We start from the raw sequence: 24,033 nt of genomic DNA, 5'->3' as shown, positions 1-24,033 counted from the left end.
AACTAATGTAAGTAGGAAATAAAGGTGTTGGCCAAAGGGAGTTATTCTCAAGACTGTAATGACAATTCTTAGTTTTCCAAAAATTGAATTTTGACAGGTATCATTTTCATGTTGTATCTTTATTTTACTCTAAATCCTTTTTAAAACTTAACTTTTGAAATTGTGCTGTGCTTTCAGGAAAGCTCTCTTATGCGAATGAACATATTAATTGAACCTCATTTCTACCTCCTTAAACAGGTTTATTCTAAAAATTATCTTATACCTTTGTATTACTACATATGGGCAATCAAAGGGCACCTTCTAAAACACAACCTTTTCAATGTTTCAGGTACTTTAGCAGTCAATTCAAGCCTCAGCACCAAAAATTTAATTGCATGTACGACAGTCAGTGATTGCTCCAGTATGCCTAAAATCTCCCACGAATAGAACCACATACCAGATTAGCTGCATGTTCTCTGAAATTCATGAGAATAAAGTAGGAGTGTGGGAAAGGGAGTGGCCTGGAATGAGACATTCCCCAATCTGAATGCCAACTCTGTCCCTTATTTACTCAGTTACTTATATTCTCATCTGTGAAATAGGTAATATGTGCTGACAGTACGTACTGCCAAGGATTATTTGATTATTCCTTGAGCTAACATTATGTAAAGCACCTACTACTGGAATGGAAACCATTGCTATTGTATTCGTTTGCATATGGCAATGACTATCTGGAATATTTTTTTCTCTTCTCTTGAAGAGTTTTACACTCTTCATTTTTTAATAGATTTTGTTGACTAGCAAGAAAAGAGATGAACAGTAAAAACACTTCCCACAAAAATCCATTATTAGTTTTAATCCTCATAGCCAATGGCACTCTAATTCATTGTAGCCTACAACACAGAGACTCAGAGGTAGCCATAGAGTAGACCCGAGGGCTCCACCACAGCAGCTCTAGACAGCGTTAAGCTGTCTAAGATGCCAGCTGTATTCAGAGGAAGCACAGGGCTGGAAGAGCTAATTCTCAGATCTTATTTTGCCATAGGCGGCATGATCATGGGCGACAGCTTGAATCTCTAGTTTTGGTTTCCCTAACTGTAAAACACAATGCATTCATTCAGTAGTTAATAACTATATACCGTGAGAACTAAGCTATGTTTTTCTATGAATGAATATACTCTACTGATTTCCCTTTCCTTTCTTGAAAATGTACATTAGCTTATTGTTCTGAAAAAACAGATTGATAACTAGAAAAGATATTTTTTAGAATTATTTTTTAGAGAAGGATATATTATATAAACAAGGTTAGCAATACATATTTACTTCATGGACTTCAAGTCACGCTTACTACAGGTAAGGGTACATGAAAGTAGTATCATACATCATACTATTTTGTGCAGGTGGCTCCATTGTGACTGCATTGATCATAACCAGTGTAAGCCTGTGTAAGTTTCTACTCTATTTGTAGTATAATGAATCAGTGTTTCTACAGAATGATTTACAGGCTCATTCACAATATTTCATAAGAATAAAATGAATAGATTATTAAAGAATTGAGAGGTCTCTAAAGGTGGCTTGAGAAGTCATTGCTAAGAGTGGGGAATAAGGCAGGGACAGCTCTTCCATCAATAAGTCATAACCCAATTCAGTAGTTTGAAGTTATTTTTGAGAAGTGACTGCGCCATCATGGATTCTACTCACCAGTCACCCTTACACATCACTAGGGCCTTGCAATTAATTCCTGCCAATGGAATATGAGCAGATGTAGTATATGACACTTTGGGGTCAAGGCAGTTTTGAAGTGAGAATAGTTTTTGTATTTTTGCTTTCCCTCTCTGCCAGCTGAATATCAACCCAGGATGATCTTAGAAGACGTGTGTTGATGATTGTAAAATCTCCAATATTCTGGGTCCCTGAATGACTGTATGGAGTAGAATTCTCTACCCCACCAACTGAAAGCACCTGCATAGGACTTTATATCAGTGAAAAAATAAATATTTATTGTTTTAGGGCACTGAAATGCAGACGTTGGTTTGTTAGAACAACAGACATTATCCTACTTTGTTACCTTTGCTAACACAGCAAAGACACATTTTACCCAAACCTCCAGAAAAAGATGAGACTGTTTCACAAGTCAATGATAAACTGAGGCATGCAGAGGGTACAGAAAACTTGAGCACTGGCCTTTAATTAAAACAGTTAAATCAACCCATGCAGACAAACCCACAATAAACCAGTTGTCTCAGGTCTAAATAAAAAACATGAAAGTTACTATAGAATTTTCCTAAATGTTTTAAAGCTCTGTTTCCTACAGCTAGATAGACTAATGTATATTTACCATTATCTTTAAATATTATCACCCTTAAAAATCATAGTGATGTTTTGGTGCAAGTAAAATAATCTTTACATGATCATAGAAGGCACCTGTTATTATAGTTACAAACCTAAAAAAGGCAATTGCTGTTAGAAGTATCATTTTTCGAATACATCTAGGATTATGAAAGACAGGGTTTAAGAAGGATATCAGTTTCATTAGCCATACAAAAAAAGAGTGGTATTTATTACTTGGTTTCCAGGGAACTGCTATGGTTCAACAGAATAGCTCTTTTTTTTTTTTTTTTTTTGCGGTATGCGGGCCTCTCACTGTTGTGGCCTCTCCCGCTGCGGAGCACAGGCTCCGGACGCGCAGACTCAACAGCCATGGCTCACGGGCCCAGCCGCTCCGCGGCATGTGGGATCCTCCCAGACCGGGGCACGAACCCGTGTCCCCTGCATCGGCAGGCGGACTCTCAACCACTGCGCCACCACGGAAGCCCAGAATAGCTCTTTTAAAGAGCTGCTTTCCTATCACCATATTAGATCCATGCTGGCAGCTTATGCTTAATGGGGGAAATATTCAGGGCCTTATTAGAGAAGGAAGGTGGGATAGATGAGCTTTTCAGGGGAAGATGGGTCTTGTTAGCAGATTAGTCAGTCCTAAATGCTCCCAGAGCGTGTAATACAGAGTAAGACACCCAAAGCAGAGTCACAGAGTCTGTGTGTCTCTGTTAGACCAAGATGTCATTTCTTAAGCCCTTTGTTTGTTATATTCCCCTCTTATGTTCCCCTCTATTTGCCCTTTCCACTGTTTGGTAGGGATTTAAAAAAGTGATAAAGGTATTATCAGTAAGTGAATTTTGCTACTTTTGGAACCTTGAAAAAGATCAGAAAGGAGGCACAATATATCTGTGTATCAGAAAGCAGGAAAGAACCTATGAAGGGTCTGAGGGTTTACCTCATTTGTAAGCTAATAAGTTAGCCTCTTACAGTTTTATTGATGCTGGCAAAAGACACAAGACACCTGGGTCAGAGGCAACGGGACTTATTTGTACCAATATCAGTAGTGAGAGTATCAGCATGATATTTAATTTCCACAATGATGTGAAGAGTCTGAGGTAATACTTGCACACATAACGGACTGCCTTACAGGAGAGGAACCCTGAGCTTAGCGAATATGCATCTTTCATAATGGATAGCATACTAGTCCTTTGCTCTGGAGGATAACACTATCTTTATCTTCCAAGGCTGTAAGCCAGACTACCTTTGGTCCAGACAAAGACACTATTTCTACTGTCAAAGGCTGTTTACTATACAGACATCCTTGAAAAGAAAAGAGTTCAGAATAAAAGGGGCAAACTTGCAAGATGTGTAAAATGCAAGACACTCGTGGACATGAGAATTCTCTCCCTCTCCTTAGTATGTATATATAAATATTTATATATATCTTTATATATTCTCTACTTAGTGTGTGTGTGTGTGTATGTGTATGCACACACACACACACACAAAGGCACAGCAAGGTTATTTAACTATGTAGAATAGAGTTTAATAAATACTAATTTTTCACTGATTGAATTAACTATTTAGCAACTAGAGATCTAATTAAATATAGAGAAATATATAACATAATATGTAAGTATATATTAACATATAATATATAAATATATAAAACATAAGTAATATATAATGTAAATGTACACTTCAAATAGAATATAAATATATAAGTACATGCCTAAATAAACCTGTTTGGTAAAGAGTTAATTCGATCAATCAAAAATGAGTATTTATTAAACCCTATTCTACATAATTAATTAACTTTTCTGTGTCTTGTTCCCTCACCTGTAAGACTAAGATAATAAAAATATCCACTAATTGCATTAATTTGAAGTTTAAATGAAACTATGCATATAAAGCACCCAAAATTGTAGTTGGTTTATATGTATCAGTTCAAAATGTTAGCTCTTATTCTTTTATTATTATATTAATGTTTATATTTTATCATGTTTTCAAAATCAACTGTTGGTTATAACTTACTTTACTAGGTAATTATTAATAGCTACCTATCTATACAGATATATGTTTGCATATATGTGTATATAACGCTTTGCACATTATAAACATATTCTAGCTATAATTTTATTCACCTTTCAGAGAACTTAACTGGAATGATTTTCTTCAGAATGTAGAAGTCTGTTTATTTTATTATTGTTGATTCAAGGAGACTCAAGTTGAAGTGTAGAATCAAGTTAAAATAGAAGAAAGATACTAGTTTATGACATTCTTGCCCCCTCCAGAAACAGGTCCTGAAGTAGCCTTATAATTCTCTCATCCTTTGTAGACAGGATCCTTTTAATAAACTGTGATCCATCAGGCAATAGGAAAAGCAACAGAGGCAGTTTGGGAAGGAAACTGAAAGGACTTTTATTAAAAGCACTATGATTTTCTCTTTAAAGAGTATTCATAGACAGCCTGTTAAAAGGGAGTGAAATCTTCCATTCTTGTGAGAGAACACATCAGGAGAAAGATTCTTTTTTTGTTGAGACTTGCATCTACCAAGAACCTCCTTTTCAATAGCAGGACCAGGTCATGCTACAAAACATATGCTCCTATTTATGGCGCTTTCCTTGTTTCTCAGTGGTCTCAGATCATCTTTCACTTCTTAGGGTATGAAAGCTTAAGGGGAAAGGGAAGCTCAGGTTATAATGAGCTGGAGCCACCAGTAGTTTGTGTACAGGGTGGAGGCAGGGGCGAGGCAGGAGTAAATTAGAAACGGGGATAGCAACAGGATTAAAGTTTGTTGGTTTTATTCTTTTGTTAAATATTCTGTATGACAATTTTCTCTCCTTGATCTTTAAAATCACCCTCAGTATTCTGACCTCAACTGAAATTAAACAGTAAAACTAACTTGCTGAATTGAGGTAGGCAAAGTCAAAAAGGCTACTAATTTCCCCAGGTTATTTACCCTGTCTTTTCTGCAAAAAGCACTGGACAACCAAAATAAATGAACATGCACCTGCCTGTTTATAATGAAGAGCAGACCACCACTGGTGCCTACTAATTACCAGCCCAGGAGCTTAATTAAGATCTAATTATTCATTTTAGTACCATATTGCCTTAATTCTCCTGCAAAAGAGGTCAATCCATAGATACAGTCAGTAGTGGGTCAGTCATCCACCTGGCGGGGGAATGTAGCTTTTGAGGCACTTTCAGAGCACACATGATGGATTTAATAATTTTCCTTTTATCTTTCAAAAATAACATTTTTTTGTTGGAATAAGAAGTCCCCATGTCTCCAAAAGCTTCCATTCACTTCTCATTTAAATGAATAAAACACTTTTTTAGAATGACATTTATTTGTACATTTGAAGGCATGGAAATGTGCATATAAGTACAGTTAGCTGTTGACTTTTTTATTTAATTCATGGCTTAGTCTAAAAGGCTTGAGATGGTTACTTTTTCCTGACATTCACAGCAAAAAGAAAAACCTGCAACAGACGTTAACTTCTGGGATTATAATACAAGTATATATTGTTCCAGTCCTTGTAATATGCCATCAGTAGAAAAAGAGATGCTGGGGGCTCTAGAAGAATTCTAGAAGCAAAGGGATAGTCTCCTCCCACACCTCACCCTGATTCCCGTTCATAATGTCTACACGAAGCAGCAGGGGATGCCCTTTAAAATTGGCACCTGCCTATTTGATAATATAACTTCTTGAAAACAGTGTTAAATTGTGTATATGATAATTTAACAGTACTATAAGGGTGTATAGGAGTGAAGGACTTCCATTACCTATAGGACAGACTATTCTTCTTCCTGCTTGGGAGAATTTAGTCTGAGATATATATTCATCTAACCAAGAGATCTTGGAAGGAAAAGTATATACAGCTCTGACCTACTTATCTTTAACCAGTGGAGGTTACCAATATTTACTAAGAGAGCCTGTACAACATGTAGTTATCATTGCTTTGAGGTACATGTGCAGTTTGATGCCCAAAAGACCTTAGGGTTGCAAGTTATTTTGGTAAATATTAGTAATCTTCACTGGTTAGAAGTGGGTAGGTGTGGGTCATATGTCTCTTTTCTATCCAGATATCTAATGGGTGATGTTTCAACGCAGATACAAAAATTTATCAAAGGGGTTCAGTCACTTAAATGGCCCACAGGGCTTAGGAAGAATGACCATAGTCTATAGTTCTCATATAATCCCATGAAAAAGGAGAATGATTTTTTATGGTTGGGTCAGGGATTTGGTGATTTTCCCAAATCCATCCTATTAGGTTCATCAAAGTTAAAAAAACTTTTATGTGAGTTTAAATTTTGGTTGTGCTAAAAATACCATCCAGCCATGCCAGATTATGAAGTTTACTATATAGTATTTATAAATATCCAGAAGAAAATTTTGATATCAAGAAATTTATGATTTCTATTCTTTCCCAGACAACTTTTAAAAAGTGGCAGAAAATCACTTAATGAGGGTTAAGAAAAGTATAAGAGGAATTTACAATCACAGACCTTCCTGTCAGTAAAATTGAATATAATTATTACTAATATAACCATGCCCAGAATCACAAGAATATTTTTCTTTTTAACAGTAAGTAAAATATCAAAAAGCATCAAAGAGAGTGCAGTTTGTAAAAAGCAAATTTATCTAATGGCTGCCTACTTTGTAGCTTTCGATTTTGATTCACATCTATTAAGGGCTAACTTCAGCAAATCCCAAACAGCTTAGAAATATTAGACATATTAAGATAGGTTTATACTGTGGCTATACTCCATCCCCAAATCTTGATGACTTGAAATATAAAGTTTATTTTTCACTCATGTAAAATACACTGTAGGGCCTTAGAACTCTGCAGTGTACAAACTAAATGTGGTGACTCAGAAATCCAGGCTGTTTAAAACTTGTAGCTCTGCTATTAATAACACGTGACTTTTCTTCTTACCCTCAAGGTATAAGAACAGAACTGGAGAATCATGAGGGCTTTTTTTCCTGCCTCGGATAAGAAATGACACTTATTGCTTCAGCTCACATCTCATTGACCAGGACTAGTTGCATGGTCCCTTCTCATTGCAGGGGACTGGAAAATGGGGGTACAGATAAAATGTTAGCTGAGCATCTGTGTCTTTGTTAAATTAGATTATTAGACATTTTAAGAGCCAGCTCTGAGAAAGAGCACAGGTTCCCAATATTCTCTTTCCAAAAGGTTAATTCCTAGAGTTTACATGCAAAAAGTTCTATGAGATAGGGTAAGATTTTGATTATGTGGAACTTATTGGTGGAGAAAGAATCAAAAAGGAGGGTAGTCAGACTTATAAACAAATGACGCTCACCAATTCTGTGTTCTAGTCTTTACTGCCTTCTTCCCTTTTAGCTAGCTTTCCTTCTTGGGGAGGAGAAACACAAGTATTTCCTACTAGGCTACAAGAGGAGCAGCAAACATAACATTGCTGAATGTGACAGAAAGCATTCTCCCGCATTCCCTGCCCCATCTCTCTGCTCTCTTTCTGTCTCTCTGTCTCTCTGTCTCTCTTCCTACCTCCATAATTTTCCCTCTTTCTTTCCCCCTCCTCTTACTCTTTTGCACTTGAAGACTCTATGCTCTCTTAAAGACACAAATGACACATGCAATCATTTTCTCCTTTTATTTAAAATTTTCTTCTGCCTCATCACATTAGGAATGAGATGTCTTCCTTTTATTCATGAGTTGGTAATTTTTGTTTAGGTTTCCTATTTGGAAAATATAAAAAAGAATCCTCAAATTGAAGGGAACAATTTTTTCTCTTCAATTCCTTTTTATATTATAGAAAATTTCCACCTATTTTAAAATTCCCTGGTTGTATTTCATATTCACAGGTCACTGATCTCACAATTGACTGAACCCCAATGAGAACAATGTAAAAACATTGAATAATAATAATATAGCTATGACTCAGTATGAAAACATTAAGCTAAATTCTTTTATAAAAATACCTCTGACATTTTCTGACTTTGCTTTAATTTTTAGGGTACAAGATTATCCCCTCGATATCCCAGTATAAGAAACTGATTTTCACAATCCTGAAGTATCAGTTTTCTCTAAAACAAAACTGGTTTCATGCTAATAAAATTGTATTTACTTATACTGTGACTAGGAATCAACTCAAGATGTAAATGTCTCCTTTCATTAAATATCATGGGTTGATAAGTTTTTATGTTTTTAATTATGATATTGAAAGAGTACAGTATCATTTTTCTCACTAATAGATTTTTAAGTATATGAAAAAACATTTCTTACTTATCTATAGATCAGCTTCCATAATGGGTTATGGAAGATAAGTCACCCACAACCTCCCAATATGACTTTGTTTGTAGATATAATCAAATTAAGAATCTGGAGATAAGATCATCCTAGATCTTAATCCAATGACAGGTGTCTTTATAGGAAGAAACGACACAGAGACACACACACAGAAAGAGAATGTGAAGATGGAGGCAGAAATTGAAGTGATGCTACCACAAGTCAAGGAATGCTTGGGCCACCAGAAGCTGGAAGAGGTGAGGAAAGATTCTCCCTAGAGCCTTCAGAGGGAGTGCAGCCTACTAACACTTTAAGTTCAGATTTTGGGCTTCCAGAACTGTGAGAGAATAAATTTCTGTTGTCTTAAGCCATAAAGCACATGGTCATAGGTTATGGCAGCCCTAGGAAACTAATAGAGTCGCCTAACGGCTGTGCCCTTCAGGACAAATCTTTAAAACTAAATATGTGAGAAAAGCCATCCTGTGTTAGAATCACATATTTTGGGAGGCTCAACCAGAGCCCTGTAATTAAAGACACCAGCTCCTAGCCTGGACACTTACTCACTAGATGATTTTTAAATATTTTTTCAGTCATGTATTTTTAATTAAAATAGTGAAGACAATTTTAAAATTCTATGCTAACATACCTTCTTTTTTTCTTACTGAACAAATGAATCCTCTTTGGGAAAGTGAAAAAATAAAGTTCCATCACAACTATGGCTTGAAAATGAATTTAACTTATAAATAAGATTTTAAACTGCAACAGTGTGTATGTGCAGAAAGAAGAGGATATGGCCAAGAATCACTTTCCTCATGATATGAGGTCCACTTTGTGGGAAACTACAGAGAAAATTCTTCACATTACGGCAAAATATCATTGCATCACATTTTTATCTCTCTGAATATCTTTAAAGCCTTTTAAAAAATATGAGACAAACTGGAATTTTTTAAAGTTTCTTTTTCTACTTTTTGAAAAATAAAACCCACCCAAATATGACCTATATTTATATAGTTAGAAAAAAACTGATATTTTTCTATGTTCTCAAACTCAGATCAGCTAAGTAGAATGGATTTTCTGGTACAGCCTAGACACCACATCCCCTGGTTTTTGGAGGAGCACCTGTACTGCAATTTCTTGACACCCCTACCATGAAGGTAGAGAGTAGCTTCATGCTTAATATTCAGGACGAGACCCACCACTGACATTTGCAAGGCCCAGGGCAATAATCCAAATGCGAGCCCACGGATCTTGTGTTTAATTATTTTAGAGATGTAAATCAAGCTAACAAACTCAACTTGAATTCTCCTCCCAGTACTTCCTCTTCAGTATAGGACCGTGAATTGCAAGTAGCTCCATTTGGCTAGTTCTGTGAGTTGGAAGGGTCCAGACCCACCAACATCATTAGGTCTTCCTGCAGACCCTTTCCCCTCACTTTAGAATTGGAGCCTGCAAAGTCCCCTCCCAGTTTCCACCTCTGTTCATAGATTGTCCAATCTAAACTTCCGTTGCTTATGTCGGGCCACGTTTTTTTTTTTTTTTTTTTTTTTTGCTGCATTCCAATGCACAGTCTCTAGTATCATATGGATCCAGCTGCTAATAGTAGTTGGTCCTCTCCCATTCATATTTCAGGTTCATGAGAATTTCTTATCATATTTTGTAGTAGATGTTGTCCATGGATGTTTTACTTATTTGTTTGTCTATATAGTTGTTCTATCCATTTTTGAGGGAGGATTCATAAAGAACAAAAGACTTCACACAAAATTCTTGCTTATATGAGAATGACCTATCCAAGCCTCATTTAATTCATCTATAAAATAGGGGGAATGATAGTATCTATCTTATAGGATTGAGATAAGAATCAGATAACATGAGACATGTGCATTTTTAAACACTGGCCCAAAAGTAGAACTTGAACATATTAGCTCTTTTTTTTAGCCAGTAGGATCAAGCATGTTCAGAAACTTCTAGATTCTTTTTACCATGAAATTCCAAAGAAGATTTTCTTATGTGTTTTTGGAACACAGACCAGATAAGAAACAGAAAACTACAGGTGGTAGGAGGTGCCATTACTCACAATTGCAATTATACTAGAAAGGTTCTTGACAGCCTGCTACTTGAGGGAAGGCACAGAAGTACAAAGCGATAAAGAACTATTCCTCTCCAGTACAATAATGGACCCTTACAATGTTCACATAGAGATTATAGTGTTGTTAGGTAATAGCGTGAAAAACATTTAAAGTATCTTTAAATAAAACCTCAGAAGCTAACTCCATTAAAACTTTCAAAAAAAACTTGGCCATAAAACATATTTTATTAAGATCATAGTAAACTTGTCATCCTTCCTTTGCTTAAATAAATGGCTACAGGGCATATGTATATATATATACACCAAGAGATTCAGTAAAGTTCAACTCTAAAATCTATTTTTATTCTACTCTATGACATTATGACATATTGGCACTGTAATAATCTCTCAGTGTAATCTTGGGATTGTTTGTCTTTGACCTCTTTTTTTTTTAACCTCTCTTTTAATTTCCTTAGAGTATAAATAACTGAATGGTTGAGGTTGACATCTGAGCCACTAAGTTTTGAGGTCGTTTGCTATGCAGCAATAGATAACTTGAACAGAATGTGAGTGAAAAGGGTAGAAAACTCCAAGTGGAAAATTTATTTTACAGTAATCAAGATAAGGTAAAAACAGGGTCTCATACCTAAATAATAAAAAATCATCACTTTTTGGAAGATGACTCATTCATTTATTTCAACAAACATACTCTTTTCTTAGTAACAAACATATTTTCAACTCTCTGTTAGACACTTCCACCTGGATATCCTGTTGGATTTTTTTAACTTAACCTGTCCAAAATGAACACATCCCCTTTCGCTGAAACTGGCTCCTCCTAAATTAATAATTCTGTTAATGTCAGGGTAAGCCTAACTCATATTCAAACTCCAATAGGTACATTCATAAAATAGATATAAAGTCATATACACTCTGGCTTTCAGCTAGTCATCCAATCATTCATTCCTTCAAAACATAATCAGTCCCTGCTAAGTTCCAGACATAAAACTCAAGGCTGAGCTACAGAGACGACCAACCAGTCCTTCTTCCTGCCATCATGGGACTTCCTACAATATTCTAGCAGCAGCCTTTGCCATTTCATTTCCATTATCTCTGCTCTCTTTCTAGGCATTATTTCTTCTCACTTGAACTAATGGTCAGTTTCTTTACTAAGAGAACTGGTTTTTCTGCCTCCTGTTTTCACTGGTCTGGCTTAACCATGCTGCTAGATTGATCCTTCTATGCTGATTACTGGATTCCTTGGCAAAAGTGATTCACTGATTTGGGAGTAATCTGCTTCCTTTCCTCAGAACTTTAATTCAGCATTTAATGTAACATTCACATAGCATCATCCCTCTTTATTGAATCCTACTCATCTTCAAGGCACATCTCAAATGCCACCTCTTCCATGAAATCTTTCCTGTGTGTGAGATATCTTTTTGTTCATTTCAAAATCAGTTTATTGAGGGAAGGGGCACCATATAGTCTAACATGTATTATAGTTATATAGGGTGAATAACTGTCCTCTCCAAACCAATGGATTTAATCATCTTCCACCTGGAATAGCCTTTCTCTCAATTGTTTAACTTTTTTGACCCTAATTCACCATAGTCCATTTTCGTAGTTTATTTTCAATTTGGTTGGCTTTACAACTGGATAATGCATTTCATCAAAGTTAAAGTTCTGTCTCTGCAAGGTAATACACTTACCATTGCAGCAGCTATGAAGAGAGAAGTGAAAAGGATCAGATGTCTCAGAAATTTCTATGTGAGTTTATATTAATGATTCTGAAAATCGATAAAGAAGATAAAAGTTAATTCAAATATCCTTTTTCAATTTGTCCTAGAAGAAAGATGACAAAGCTAAAGAACATAGTCTTTTACTGCCTCACAGACATGCAGAAGAATATATCGGACTTAAAAAAAGAAAAAACAGTAAGCCTCTTATTGCTCTGGAAACTTTTTCTTTAAATGTTTCCCACATAATCAGTTTAATGAACTACTGTTTAGTTACAACATTTTCTGCAATATTTTTCTGTTCTTATTTTCATGCAGTATTCATTCTTATTTTCAGAATATTTTTTTGTTTAAACCCTTGTATATAATTCTGTCTTAGAAAAAGAAATTCCTGAGTATTTGACTGAATTTTCAGCCACACTAATCTTTTCCAGTACTGTCTTTCTAACATTAAAAGGTGTGCATATTTTCATCTGGAAGTCTTTTTTACAGAATTTTTGTTTAAACTTTTGTATGCAACGATGCTTTAAAAATGTAATTGCCCACGATTTGACTGATTTTTTTTCAACCACACACACCTAGTAAATGCACCTGAGGAAGTCAGTTGGTGAAGCAAAGCCCACTTGCCTTAAAGACATCCAGAAGATGTGGTACCCCAAAACAAACAGACAAGAGAAAAGATTCTCTCCATCTTAAGAAATCTGCATTTAATGTTTCCATAGCTTGAAGAGCAGAAGCAATCTCTTAAAACATATCTTTACCTTAGTTCTAAGCAACCATAATTCTTTATAAAACATGAGTATCTAGATGTCATTAAGTGTGTAGTAAGAGGCAGCCTGACACAGAGGTATGGATGTAGGGCTTAAAAGAGGGGCATCTAGACTCCACTACAGACATTGGGAACCTGGGGGCAGATGACTTCTCCACTGTGAGGCTGCCTCAGCTTCTCCTCCCCAACCTGAAAAATGGAAATAATAACCCCTCACCTTCAGGATTCAGATAAGAATTAACAATATAATCAATGGAGGGGCAGCTGATCTTGGTGTAGCAGTTGCAGCAATAGTAACAGAACAAAAGATTCCTGCTGCAGGAAGGGATGGGGTGTGATTAGTCATGGGAAGTGGATGTCGTCTTAGTTAGAAAAGTTTGTATTCTACTGATATTTTCTTACCGAGAAGTGCATTAGGAAAGGGAACCATACTTGTGTGTCTTAAAGCTGTAAGGAATGTGATGTCTGCGAAGGAAACACAACAGAACTGCTGCACATCCACACCAAAGAATCCTATTCTTGAAGCCATGTCTTTCAGTTTATCCTGATGGGTCATGGCTTCACTGAATGTGTCCCTCTCCAGATGGCACATCAACAGGGTTGAACTAAATTATCTTCCCTGTTATCGTCTGGTTGCTCCACTGAGTAGGAACATGGCGGAAGACTTGATTTCCAGAGCACAGTTAGAGACGTTTGTTAGCTAGCTTGTGTGTTGTGCTTTCCACCTTTCTAACTTTACCCTGATCGAGGTCCGCAGTGATCCTAATGTGCAAGTTGGTCTTCTGACTTGGGTAAATGGAGGGTGCCCGGATAACTGAAAGCCATCCCCTCAGATAACTGTGCTCTGGGAACCAAGTGGGAATGCGAGTGGTAACTAAAACTGAAATGTTTCTACTTGATATATTATTCTGGTCTAGTGGTTTCAGCTTAACTTTCTTTTTGATGAAATGAAGCCACTAAGTCCCCAAATACCCACTTCGCTTGGTATTTTGTGGGCAGAGAATGTGTTGCTGTAAGAACTGTAGAGGTGGTGTTGCACTAATGTGAAAAGTCCCTGTCACCCCCCGGCCTGGAGTCTTAAGCCATTTGTCTCAGAGCAGCCACTTTTAGATTATGAGCATCCTGACATGTACCAAGAAAGACTGACTGTTCCCTGGAATTTGGGGTTTTGGAAGGGACACACCACCTGGAGCCACAGCTCAAGAATCTATAGGAAAGACAGCTGTCACTGTGGTGCTGGAATTGTGTCAGGGGCTTTTAGAGAATTTCCTTACCATTAAGAAAACAGAATTCTTTTGGATGGGGAGGAATTAGCATGTATAAAAAGCTGCCTGGCTTTTGTTATTTCCATAAATTATAGTAATGACCAAATTTTGGAGTGTGACAGGCTTGTTATTTGATAAGAAGATGAGGAGGACGTATTAGAGCAGGAATGAATATGGTGTTGATGGTAATGACACCATCATTATCATTATACTTGCCTGTACTGGTAAATAGTTATGGTCAAATTCTAAGAAAAACATGCATACATCTTCTGGAGGTAGAGAGAGAGGGAGTAATTAGGGGACATTTCGTAAAGGAGGTGGCAGCTGACCCACGATGCAAGGAAGCAAAGCCACTATAATTTTGATCAATCCTAAAATAAATGTTCTTGCTCCTTGCTCTCTATGTCCCCAGCCAGGCTGGTGTAAAAGCCCACTTGTTCTTTTCATAAGCGTTTATATCTCTCTTATTTCCTCTCCAGCCTTAAGGCAGTAATTACTAGCAGCAGGATCAGTTAGTAACTAAATCATTTTGCTGCCTCTCTGCAACTCTTCCTACTTCAGGCACTATTTCTGCTAACTAGACTTTGGTAAACAGCACTTTGATAAATAGGAAGCCCCTGCCTGGCCCCTTTCTTCTCTCTGCATATCCTTAAAATTCTAACACCCTTCTAACATCAAGTTGGAAGAGTGCGCTGAAACAACCCTTTTCCAAGTGTCTCCCTCCTATTTTCCTGCAAACCCCCAGAGGGCACAGAGTTGCCCACTGTAGATGGTACATCCATGTTGAAAGAAACGAACTGAAATTCCAAATGGAAAAGCTGATGCTTCCTTCCCTTCTATTCACCCCTGTTAGAAATATGTAATCTTTAGTTATCACTTAGTCTCCTCCTTCCAAATATTCTCAGAATTCCACTTATGTTCTGAATGACACTTCATTTTTCCCAGATATCCTTTAGATTTTCAAGATACTATCCTCCTAACTTTCAGCAATTTTATGGAATTTCCCTGGGTTTTTATTCTTCTCATTTGTACTAGCCTGGTTGGATCCATATGTATTTACAATTATTTCCTCTTAAATCTGAATTTAGATTCATAATATGTGAGTCCAAATGGAAAAAAAAAACTTCCTTTTACTAGATTGGATACATTGGGCAAGATGGTTTGCTTCTCCAAGCCTCAGTCCTCTTTTTGGTAAAATATGAGTGTTTATATCTGTTGGGCCTACAGAGCTGTCATAAGGACCAAATGAAAGAGGGTTTAGTACAATGCTAGGGACATGATAATGTACTATAAACATGTTAGCTATTATTTTACTAAGACTAAATATATCAACCACATATAACAATAAAATTCCAACCCACAACCTGTGCAGCAACCAGCCAAGGAATCCAAACCACAAGCTCTGTAGCAATTGGCTCCAAAGGGTTAGAACTTGGTCAACAATCGTTAGCTTCCCCAATTTTTGTAATCCTTCTCCCCCACTTCCAATTCAGAACTAGACAGAGAAAGCCAAATAGGATTCCTCCTTTCTAGTTAGCCCACCTTCAACTTCCCTTGCCAGCAACCTCCAATAAAAGCATTTCTAAAAACTTCTCTCATTTTTTCCACTATACAACTTTTCAATTCTGTTACCTGCCTGCCTTTGAATCTCTGCCGAATGAAGTAATAGTGACTTTGCTAAAGCAAATCTGCATAAATAACCTCTGTTCTCATTTGGGTGCTCTTTGTGTATTTTTATAATACTATAGTATATATTTAAATTTATTCCTATAAAACTTGACAATACTATATATATATTTTTCTCTCAGAGAAATCCATTCATTGGCTTAATGTTGATATTTATTAAACATCTCCTACATAATAATACTGTGATGGCTCCTCCAGGGTTTCATAGAAGACTAAATTATGTAGAGCCATAAGTTATGTGGAACCCTGTGGAACACACGGCTTTGCTTGGAAGATATGATACAAAATAAGAAAAAGTAAAGTCAGAAATTTAAGACAGGCTAAAAATAATATATTTATAAGGTAAAATCAGTGATATAGGCAATAAATGTGCTGATTCCAAAAAGTAGATATCACATATGCTTACCCAGGATCTAGGAAGGCTTCAAGCAGGAAATGTGATTTGAACTGAGATTTGTAGGAAAGTTCTAAACTGAGGGTCGCAGCAGGAAGTGAAGATAATCCAGACAGGGAAACATCTATTAGTAATGTCCAAAGCAGGAATGTGCAAAAACCTGATAGGAAAGCAGGTAGTAATTGCAGCAGCAATCTGTTGGGAGATAAATGGGATACAAGAAAGTAGTGGCAATTAAGACTATAAAATCATTCACCAAAATGTGAACTTTATCCTGAGAAGCTCCTGAATGTTTGTGATCAAGGGCATAATATGTGTAGATGTAATTTCAAATTTAGAAATCTTCCCTCCAGATGTTAACTTCTCAGCATGTGTTGGGAAATACTTCCCCCTACTTGGTTCTACTTAGAATAATCTATGAATAAAAGTATTGCTTTTGACATAACTAACTTTAAAATATTTTAAATTATCAAAGAATTTCTAAATACTGAAATCATGGTCTCTGTTTAATTAACTTTCCCGGGAAAACTCCTTTTAATGCTTGTTTAGTTAAAAAAGCATGCAGGAAGAAAGACTTCGGAGAACATAAAGACATGTATATTCATTTCTTATCCATTTTTTATTGGAGTCTAGTTAATTTACAATGTTGTGCTAGCTTCAGGTGTACAGCAAAGTGATTCAGTTACACACACACACACACACACACATCTTCTTTTTCAGATTCTTTTCATTATAGGTTATTACAAGACATTGAGTATAGTTGCCTGTGGTATACAGTAGGTTGTTTTTCTATTTTATACATAGTAGTATGTATACTTTAACCCCAAACTCCTAATTTATCCCTCTCACCCTTTCCCCTCTGGTAACCATAAGTTGGTTTTCTATGTCTGTGAGTCTACTTCTGTTTTGTAAATAAGCTCATTTTTATCAGTTTTTAAGATTCCACGTATAAGTGATATCATATATTTGTCTTTCTCTGTCTGACTTACTTCACTTAGTATGATAATCTCTAGATCCATCCATGTTGCTGCAAATGGCATTATTTCATTCTTTTTATTGCTCAGTAATATTCCATTGTGTATATGTACCACATCTTCTTTATCCATTCATCTGTTGAGGGCCATTTAGGTTGCTTCCATGCCTTGGCTATTGTAAATAGTGCTGCAATGAATATTGGGGTGCATGCATTTTTTTTTTTATGCTTCGAGACACTTTATTTAAATTTTTTTAAAGACAGCAGTAATTTATGCCATGAACCAAACGAGGGTGCCGATGAGCATCTTCTGAACTGCCTGGTCACTGCCCCGGCCCCTGCGCTCTGCCACTGCTGGGGGTGGCCCTGCCGGGGGTGGGAGGTGGTCAGCTTTGGAACAGTGACAGCAGGGCCGAGGCCAAGACCCAGCCGGGAGGCCAGGAGCAGACACAGCGCCACTGCAAGTGGCCGGGTGTTGGGATTTCTTCCCATTATTAACACAGTGACCTTGGGGAACGGTGAGGTGACCTGGGGACATGGCCACCTCGGTCCCCACACACAGCGATTGCCCCGTCTCTCCTCTCCTCCCTCTACCAATCCCACAACCATTTGTTTTCTATTGTTTTTTTTTTAAATATAATTTTGTAAATGTTCCATAAAAATACTATTATTCCTAGTCAAACACAGATATTGCAATATGAAGGGTAACTGCTCTGTCTTTGCTCTAGAAAATGTGAAAAGGTCATCACACCAGATAATATAGTTAGGTATCTAGGTATCACAAAAGCCAGTACCGAGCACGCGAGGGGGAAGCGTTGCCAGGTGCTGGGCCGGGGCCCCCTCCGCACTTCCCTGCTCAGTGCCGGGGCCTGTGGACACGTCAGGGCCTGAAGGGTCCTCTCTGAAGGGAGGACATCATGGCTTTGAGACACAGACAGTGGCCACACTCCGTCTCAGTGGCCTGCCCCCCGAAGCCACCTGCTCAGCCCGAAGCACCGAAGAACCGGTGACGAAGGGGATGTGGCCTTCCTCCTGTAGTGGTGAGGCTCCACCTGGCCCTCAAGGTGCCTTCCCAGGTGGGCCTGGGCTGCAGGAGCTGGCGGGGACTGTCCCTTGAGGCGGGAGGCCTGGGCGAGTGGCCGTGCCTTCAGTTCTCGGAGAGAGACAGGGCCAGGGCGGCCTGGCAGGCAGCCTCCTCGTCGATGCTGTAGTCCACGAAGGTGTCGTAGGAGAACTTGTGCCGAGGGAGCAGGTGCTGCAGGAAGTTGGTGCTCTGGTAGCTTGGGTCGCCCAAGGCCATGGCCAAGCAGATGGGACACACCACGCGGTTGGGGTCGCTGCGGTGGTTGTCCACCAGCTTCTGCTGGTCCAGGCTGCGGGCACCACAGTAAGGGCAGGTGAAGGTGGACCTGTTGGGGACAGCGCTGGGGATGGGCTGGGACATGGGCACCACAGGGACGAACTTGGGATGGTTGGCCGTATGCTCCTGGACCTTCAGGCAGGAGGCAACGTGCACCCTCATCTTGGCCAGCATCACCTTCTTACTGCAGCCCCGGCAGGGTGCCTTGTAGGACGAAAGCTGCTTCTCCACGTGGGCGGTCTTGTCCACTTTCTTGGCATCGAAGGGCAGCCAGCACAGTGGGCACGGGGGGACGACACCTGCAGGCATGGCCGGAGGCACTACCCGAAAAACCTCTAATTCCTGCAGCCAGTGGGACAGCTTCACCGCTAACCAAGCCGTCCTTACAGGGACGTGAGGAAAGTCGGCCTCCCTGTCCCTTCTACCCACTGGCTCCACTTCTGCCTTCCAGGGCCGGCATGTATTTTTTTGAATTAGAGTTTTCTCCGAATATATGCCCAGGAGTGGGATTGCAGGATCATATGGTAGCTCTATTTTAATTATTTTTTAAGGAACAGCCATACTGTTTTCCATAGTGGCTGTACCAATTTACATTCCCACAACCATGTAGGAGGGAGGGTTCCTTTTTCTCCACAGCATTTATTGTTTGTAGACTTTTTGATGTTGGCTATTCTGACTGGTGTGAGGTGATACCTCATTGTAGTTTAGATTTGCATTTCTCCAATAATTACCAATACTGAACATCTTTTCATGTGCCTGTTTGGCCATCTGCATGTCTTCTTTGCAGAAAAGCCTATTTAGGTTTTCTCTGCATTTTTTTGATTTTTTTTTTGTATTAAGCTGTATGAGCTGTTTGTCTATTTTGAAAATTAATCCCTTGTTGCTAACATCATTTGCAAATATTTTCTCCCAGCCCCTAGGTTGTCTTTTCTTTTTGTTTATTGTTTCCTTTGCTGTACAAAAGCTTTTAGCTTTAATTAGGTCCCATTTGTTTATTTTTGTTTTTATTTCCATTACTCTAGGAGACAGATCTAAAAAACTATTGCTGCAATGTATGTCAAAGAGTGTTCTGCCTATGTTTTCCTCTAGGACTTTTATAGTATCTGCTCTTACATTTAGGTCTTTAACTCATTTTGGGTTTATTTTTCTATATGGAGTTAGAGAATGTTCTAATGTTATTCTTTTACATGTAGCTGTCCAGTTTTCCCAGCAACACTTATTGAAGAGACTGTCTTTCCTCCATTGTATAGTCTTACCTCATTTGTAATAGATTAATTGACCATATGTGAGTGAGTTTATTTCAGAGCTTTCTATCCTGTTTCATTGATCTACATGTCTGTTTTTGTGCCAGAACCATACTGTTTTGACTACTGTAGCTTTGTAGTATAATCTGAAGTCAGGGAACCTGATTCCTCCAGTTCTGTTTTTCTTTCTCAAGACTGTTTTAGTTTTTTTGGGTCTTTTGTGTTTCCATACAAATTAAAAATTTTTCTTGTTTTAATTCTGTGAAAAATGCCAGACATTATGCATATTCATTTTATTATCAAGTCCTCACTGGGCTTTATTTGTAGGTCCATAGTCAGCAAAACTTCCATTAAGAAAAAAAAAAAAAAGGCATGAAGAACCTAGGGGTAAGATGGGAATAAAGACACAGACCTACTAGAGAATGGACTTGAGGATATGGGGAGGGGGAAGGGGAAGCTGTGACAAAGTGAGAGACTGGCATGGACATATATACACTACCAAACGTAAAATAGATAGCTAGTGGGAAGCAGCTGCATAGCACAGGGAGATCAGCTCGGTGCTTTGTGACCACCTAGAGGGGTGGGATAGGGAGGGTGAGAGGGAGGGAGATGCAAGAGGGAAGAGATATGGGAACATGTGTATATGTATAACTGATTCACTTTGTTATAAAGCAGAAACTAACACACCATTGTAAAGCAATTATACTCCAATAAAGATGTTAAAAAAAAACTAATATGCTGTAAAGTTCTCTGATGGATAATGATCACAAACAACAACTCTAAACAAACAAAAATGATATAGCATGAAAGCTTACAAACAAGCTGAGGTAGAGTTTTGGCTTATAGTGTTTTTGTTATTTTTCTGAAGTAGAAATACCACCTTTCCAATAACTTTGAAGGTAAATCTTAACTTGCTGGTAAGTACACTATGATAAATACTTTCAAGGAAGAAAAATTCAGAGGCAAGAAGGAAAAGGGCATCTTTGGGGGATGCTCACTAGCCCACCAACCTCTGAGCACTGACGTGAGTCCCTTCACGGCCATAATCTTTCCTCATCATCTGGTCTCCACCATCACAGCCAAGTATGTCTCCCAGCCTTACTCTATTAGATGTTAGAATCTTTATTTTGATGCATTTTATCTGTTAAAATTTCTAACATTTATTTTCAAGGTAATCTCATTATATGTTCAAGGTTTGATTTTAGTGGAATATCAAGAGCATGTATCAAACTGCTCTCCAGATATTTAATTTGAGGATTGTAGAAAATCATTATGTATTATTGCTGTGTCGAACCTATTTTATTTCCCTTCTCACATCCCCTTCTGTCTTTCTGAGGCCCAAGCACATACTGAAGATACTCAACTCATTTAATATTTCAAAGCAACATTGGGAGAATGATTCTTTCTGCATCTAATAAGGAGGTGTGTCAAGAAGTAAATGTTGTTTTGATGTTGAATCAAACTACTGACAACCTCTATGTCTAGAACAACCAGAGTTCATAAGTCTTTGGTGTCCTGGAGAAAGGAATCCCTAAAAAAAGGAAACGTTTTCCTTATTGACCACAGGGATGTATCCTGAGAGTCTAAAATGTTGACCCTAAGTCTGCTCAGGAGATCAGCACAAATTATTTAAACTTGAAAAGTCACTTTGGACGCCCCATGCAACACCCATCCCACAAACGCCTTATGGCTTGAAGCATATGAGTTGAACAAATATATGAATCATTGTACATTCTTCTGGAATCTCCATATGTTCGACTGGCCAAGAGTAAGATTGTTTTCCACTGGACTGTACCATCTTTCCTTGAATGATTATGCTTGAATTATTAGAGCAAAGCTATAGAGTATTGCAGTATATCTTTTCTAATAGTTCTTAAATATCAGTGAGTTGAATATCTCTTCTCCATGGAAAGAAAGCTTGGTAGTAGTGAAAAACATACAGAAAAAGCATGGTTGGGGACATAAACTAGCCATATGTCTCAGATACAATAAAATATTTTACATTAAAAAATAATACTTCATAATTAAAACATATTTGGTAAAATGATAAGTGCACAGATCATATAGAAAAATGTTTTTTAAAGGGGAATAAATGAATAAAACTTAAAGAGAGTAATAAAAGAAGAGATTTAAAAGTTGAAAAGATTGAACTACATATTCTCTCAGGTGATCTATAATGACAAGAGAATAGATGGCATTGCTAATGAGAGGGGAAAGGTCCCAGAGTGGAGTGTCAATCACAGCTTAGTCAAAGAGAAGTTCAGAAGTAAAACTTGGCAAATCAGAGGAGGTAAATAGTTCCAGAAACATAAGGCTTTATAGTGAGACACCAGAGGAGAAAAAGATAAAAGTTGCAGAAAAAACAAGCAGGGATATTTACAGATAGAAAATCAGGTATGTATAGAAGGGAGAGTTGAGGAGGAACTTTGAAAACTGGAAGTGGTTTTACCTGAAGGTTAACAGGAATTCAACAGCCCAGTAAACTGGTCCTTTTATTATAAATTTCCCTTACATCTGAGGTGCTTCTCATATGGTGAAGGTAAAAACCAGAATAATATAAATTTAACATCAATGTGCTGACTTGGAGACCAGAGGAAGTCATATTTTCGACTATGAAAAAATGGGAAGTATATGGGACCACAGAATCCCAGGGTTGAAGGCATCTGATGGGTGTCAGTTGCTTGAGTTTCATTTATAAATTATTTTCCAAAAGCTCATTACTTCTAAGGCAGTCCATTCTAGTCAGAATATTCTGTCAGACACGTCTACTTGGTATTGAGTTGGAGTCTCTCCCTGTGCATCCATGACTCATTGGCCTTAACTGTAGGGCCACATGAAAAGACTCAAGTCTTCTACATCAGATCCAGCTACTGTGCTCTTCATCAGGTGGTCTACTTCAGGGTAACATAAAGACGAATCTTCTAACCAGGGTCCACGAGGTATGATTTTAAAACTCTGCTATCAGCATTAGTGTTCTTCTTTGAGCATACTCCACTTAATCTAAAATTCTTAGTATAATCTGATTAGCCTCCTGGCCACTATTATTTTATGAAGGTGATGTCAATCATTGAGTTTTGCAATGAGCCACATCACACTGTTGACACTTACTGAACTGATTCAAGTTAAACACATGCCGCTACTAAGCCATCTTTCTTGATCCTGGATATATATGAGTAATTTTGTTCTCTTTCAAGTTTGGGACCTTACATTTACATCAGATGATACATTATTTTATTGGTCTGTTGTTCTGTTTGTCAGGACATTTTTGGCTCTTCATTCAGTCACTAGATCACATATCTTGCTCAGTACAGTGTCTGAGCCACCACGTCATTTAATAACTTGACATGTCATTGATATAAAAGTGATTGAAACAGGGCAGAAGACAGAGCACACCATCAAAGATGGCACTCAGGTTTGGGTTGGGATTCAAACATTCCTAGGTGTATGATCAACTCAAACACATTTCTTCAGCTTGTCCTCAGTGATAACCTGAGAAAATGTGAAATATTTTGCTACCCCATTTCTCTCATCAGCAAGATTAGTAAGCCCGTATAAAAGTTAAATTAGATAACAGAATACCTTCTTACTGAAATTTTGCATGATCCTAGTGATCATGGCTTTCTTATTTTTTCTCCTCATGTCCTAGGTTATCTTCTTTTAACTATGTGTTTAAAAAATAATGATAAAAGTAATGTGTTCTCATGATAAAATTTAAAGTCACACAACTCTAAAACATAACAGACTTTCATTCTCTCCAGTGCCCATACACAACAACTCCCTAGAAGTAACACCGTTAAGAGTTTGGCATATATATTCTCAAATATATTTCATGTTATATTCATATTCATATAAACAGATAGAGGAATGGTTATACCCTGTATCTGTGAGTCTGGATATAGATAGAACATATATATGTTTATACCATCCATCATACATCTACTGTTTATGAATACACCCACTTAACTACC

The 24,033-nt window shown here is 37.7% G+C and overlaps 1 protein-coding gene across 1 annotated transcript; it reads right to left on the bottom strand.

The window, feature by feature from the left end:
- Positions 1-18,595: 18,595 nt before the first annotated feature.
- LOC308626204 (E3 ubiquitin-protein ligase RNF166-like) lies at positions 18,596-18,983 on the bottom strand (the record flags this gene model as incomplete). The annotated part of the gene is made up of 1 exon (XM_081251066.1): positions 18,596-18,983. The coding sequence occupies one exon, from the start codon at positions 18,981-18,983 to the stop codon at positions 18,609-18,611; it is 375 nt and encodes a 124-aa protein (XP_081107192.1). The 3' UTR covers positions 18,596-18,608.
- Between the last annotated feature and the right edge of the window lie 5,050 nt (positions 18,984-24,033).

The sequence above is a fragment of the Mesoplodon bidens genome (assembly GCF_964165515.1).
Source record: "Mesoplodon bidens genome assembly, chromosome: 12".
In the NCBI taxonomy this organism is placed as follows: Eukaryota; Metazoa; Chordata; class Mammalia; order Artiodactyla; family Ziphiidae; genus Mesoplodon; species Mesoplodon bidens.
Note: the sequence above shows the minus strand (reverse complement) of the source record. Positions and strands in the feature narration are given on the sequence as shown.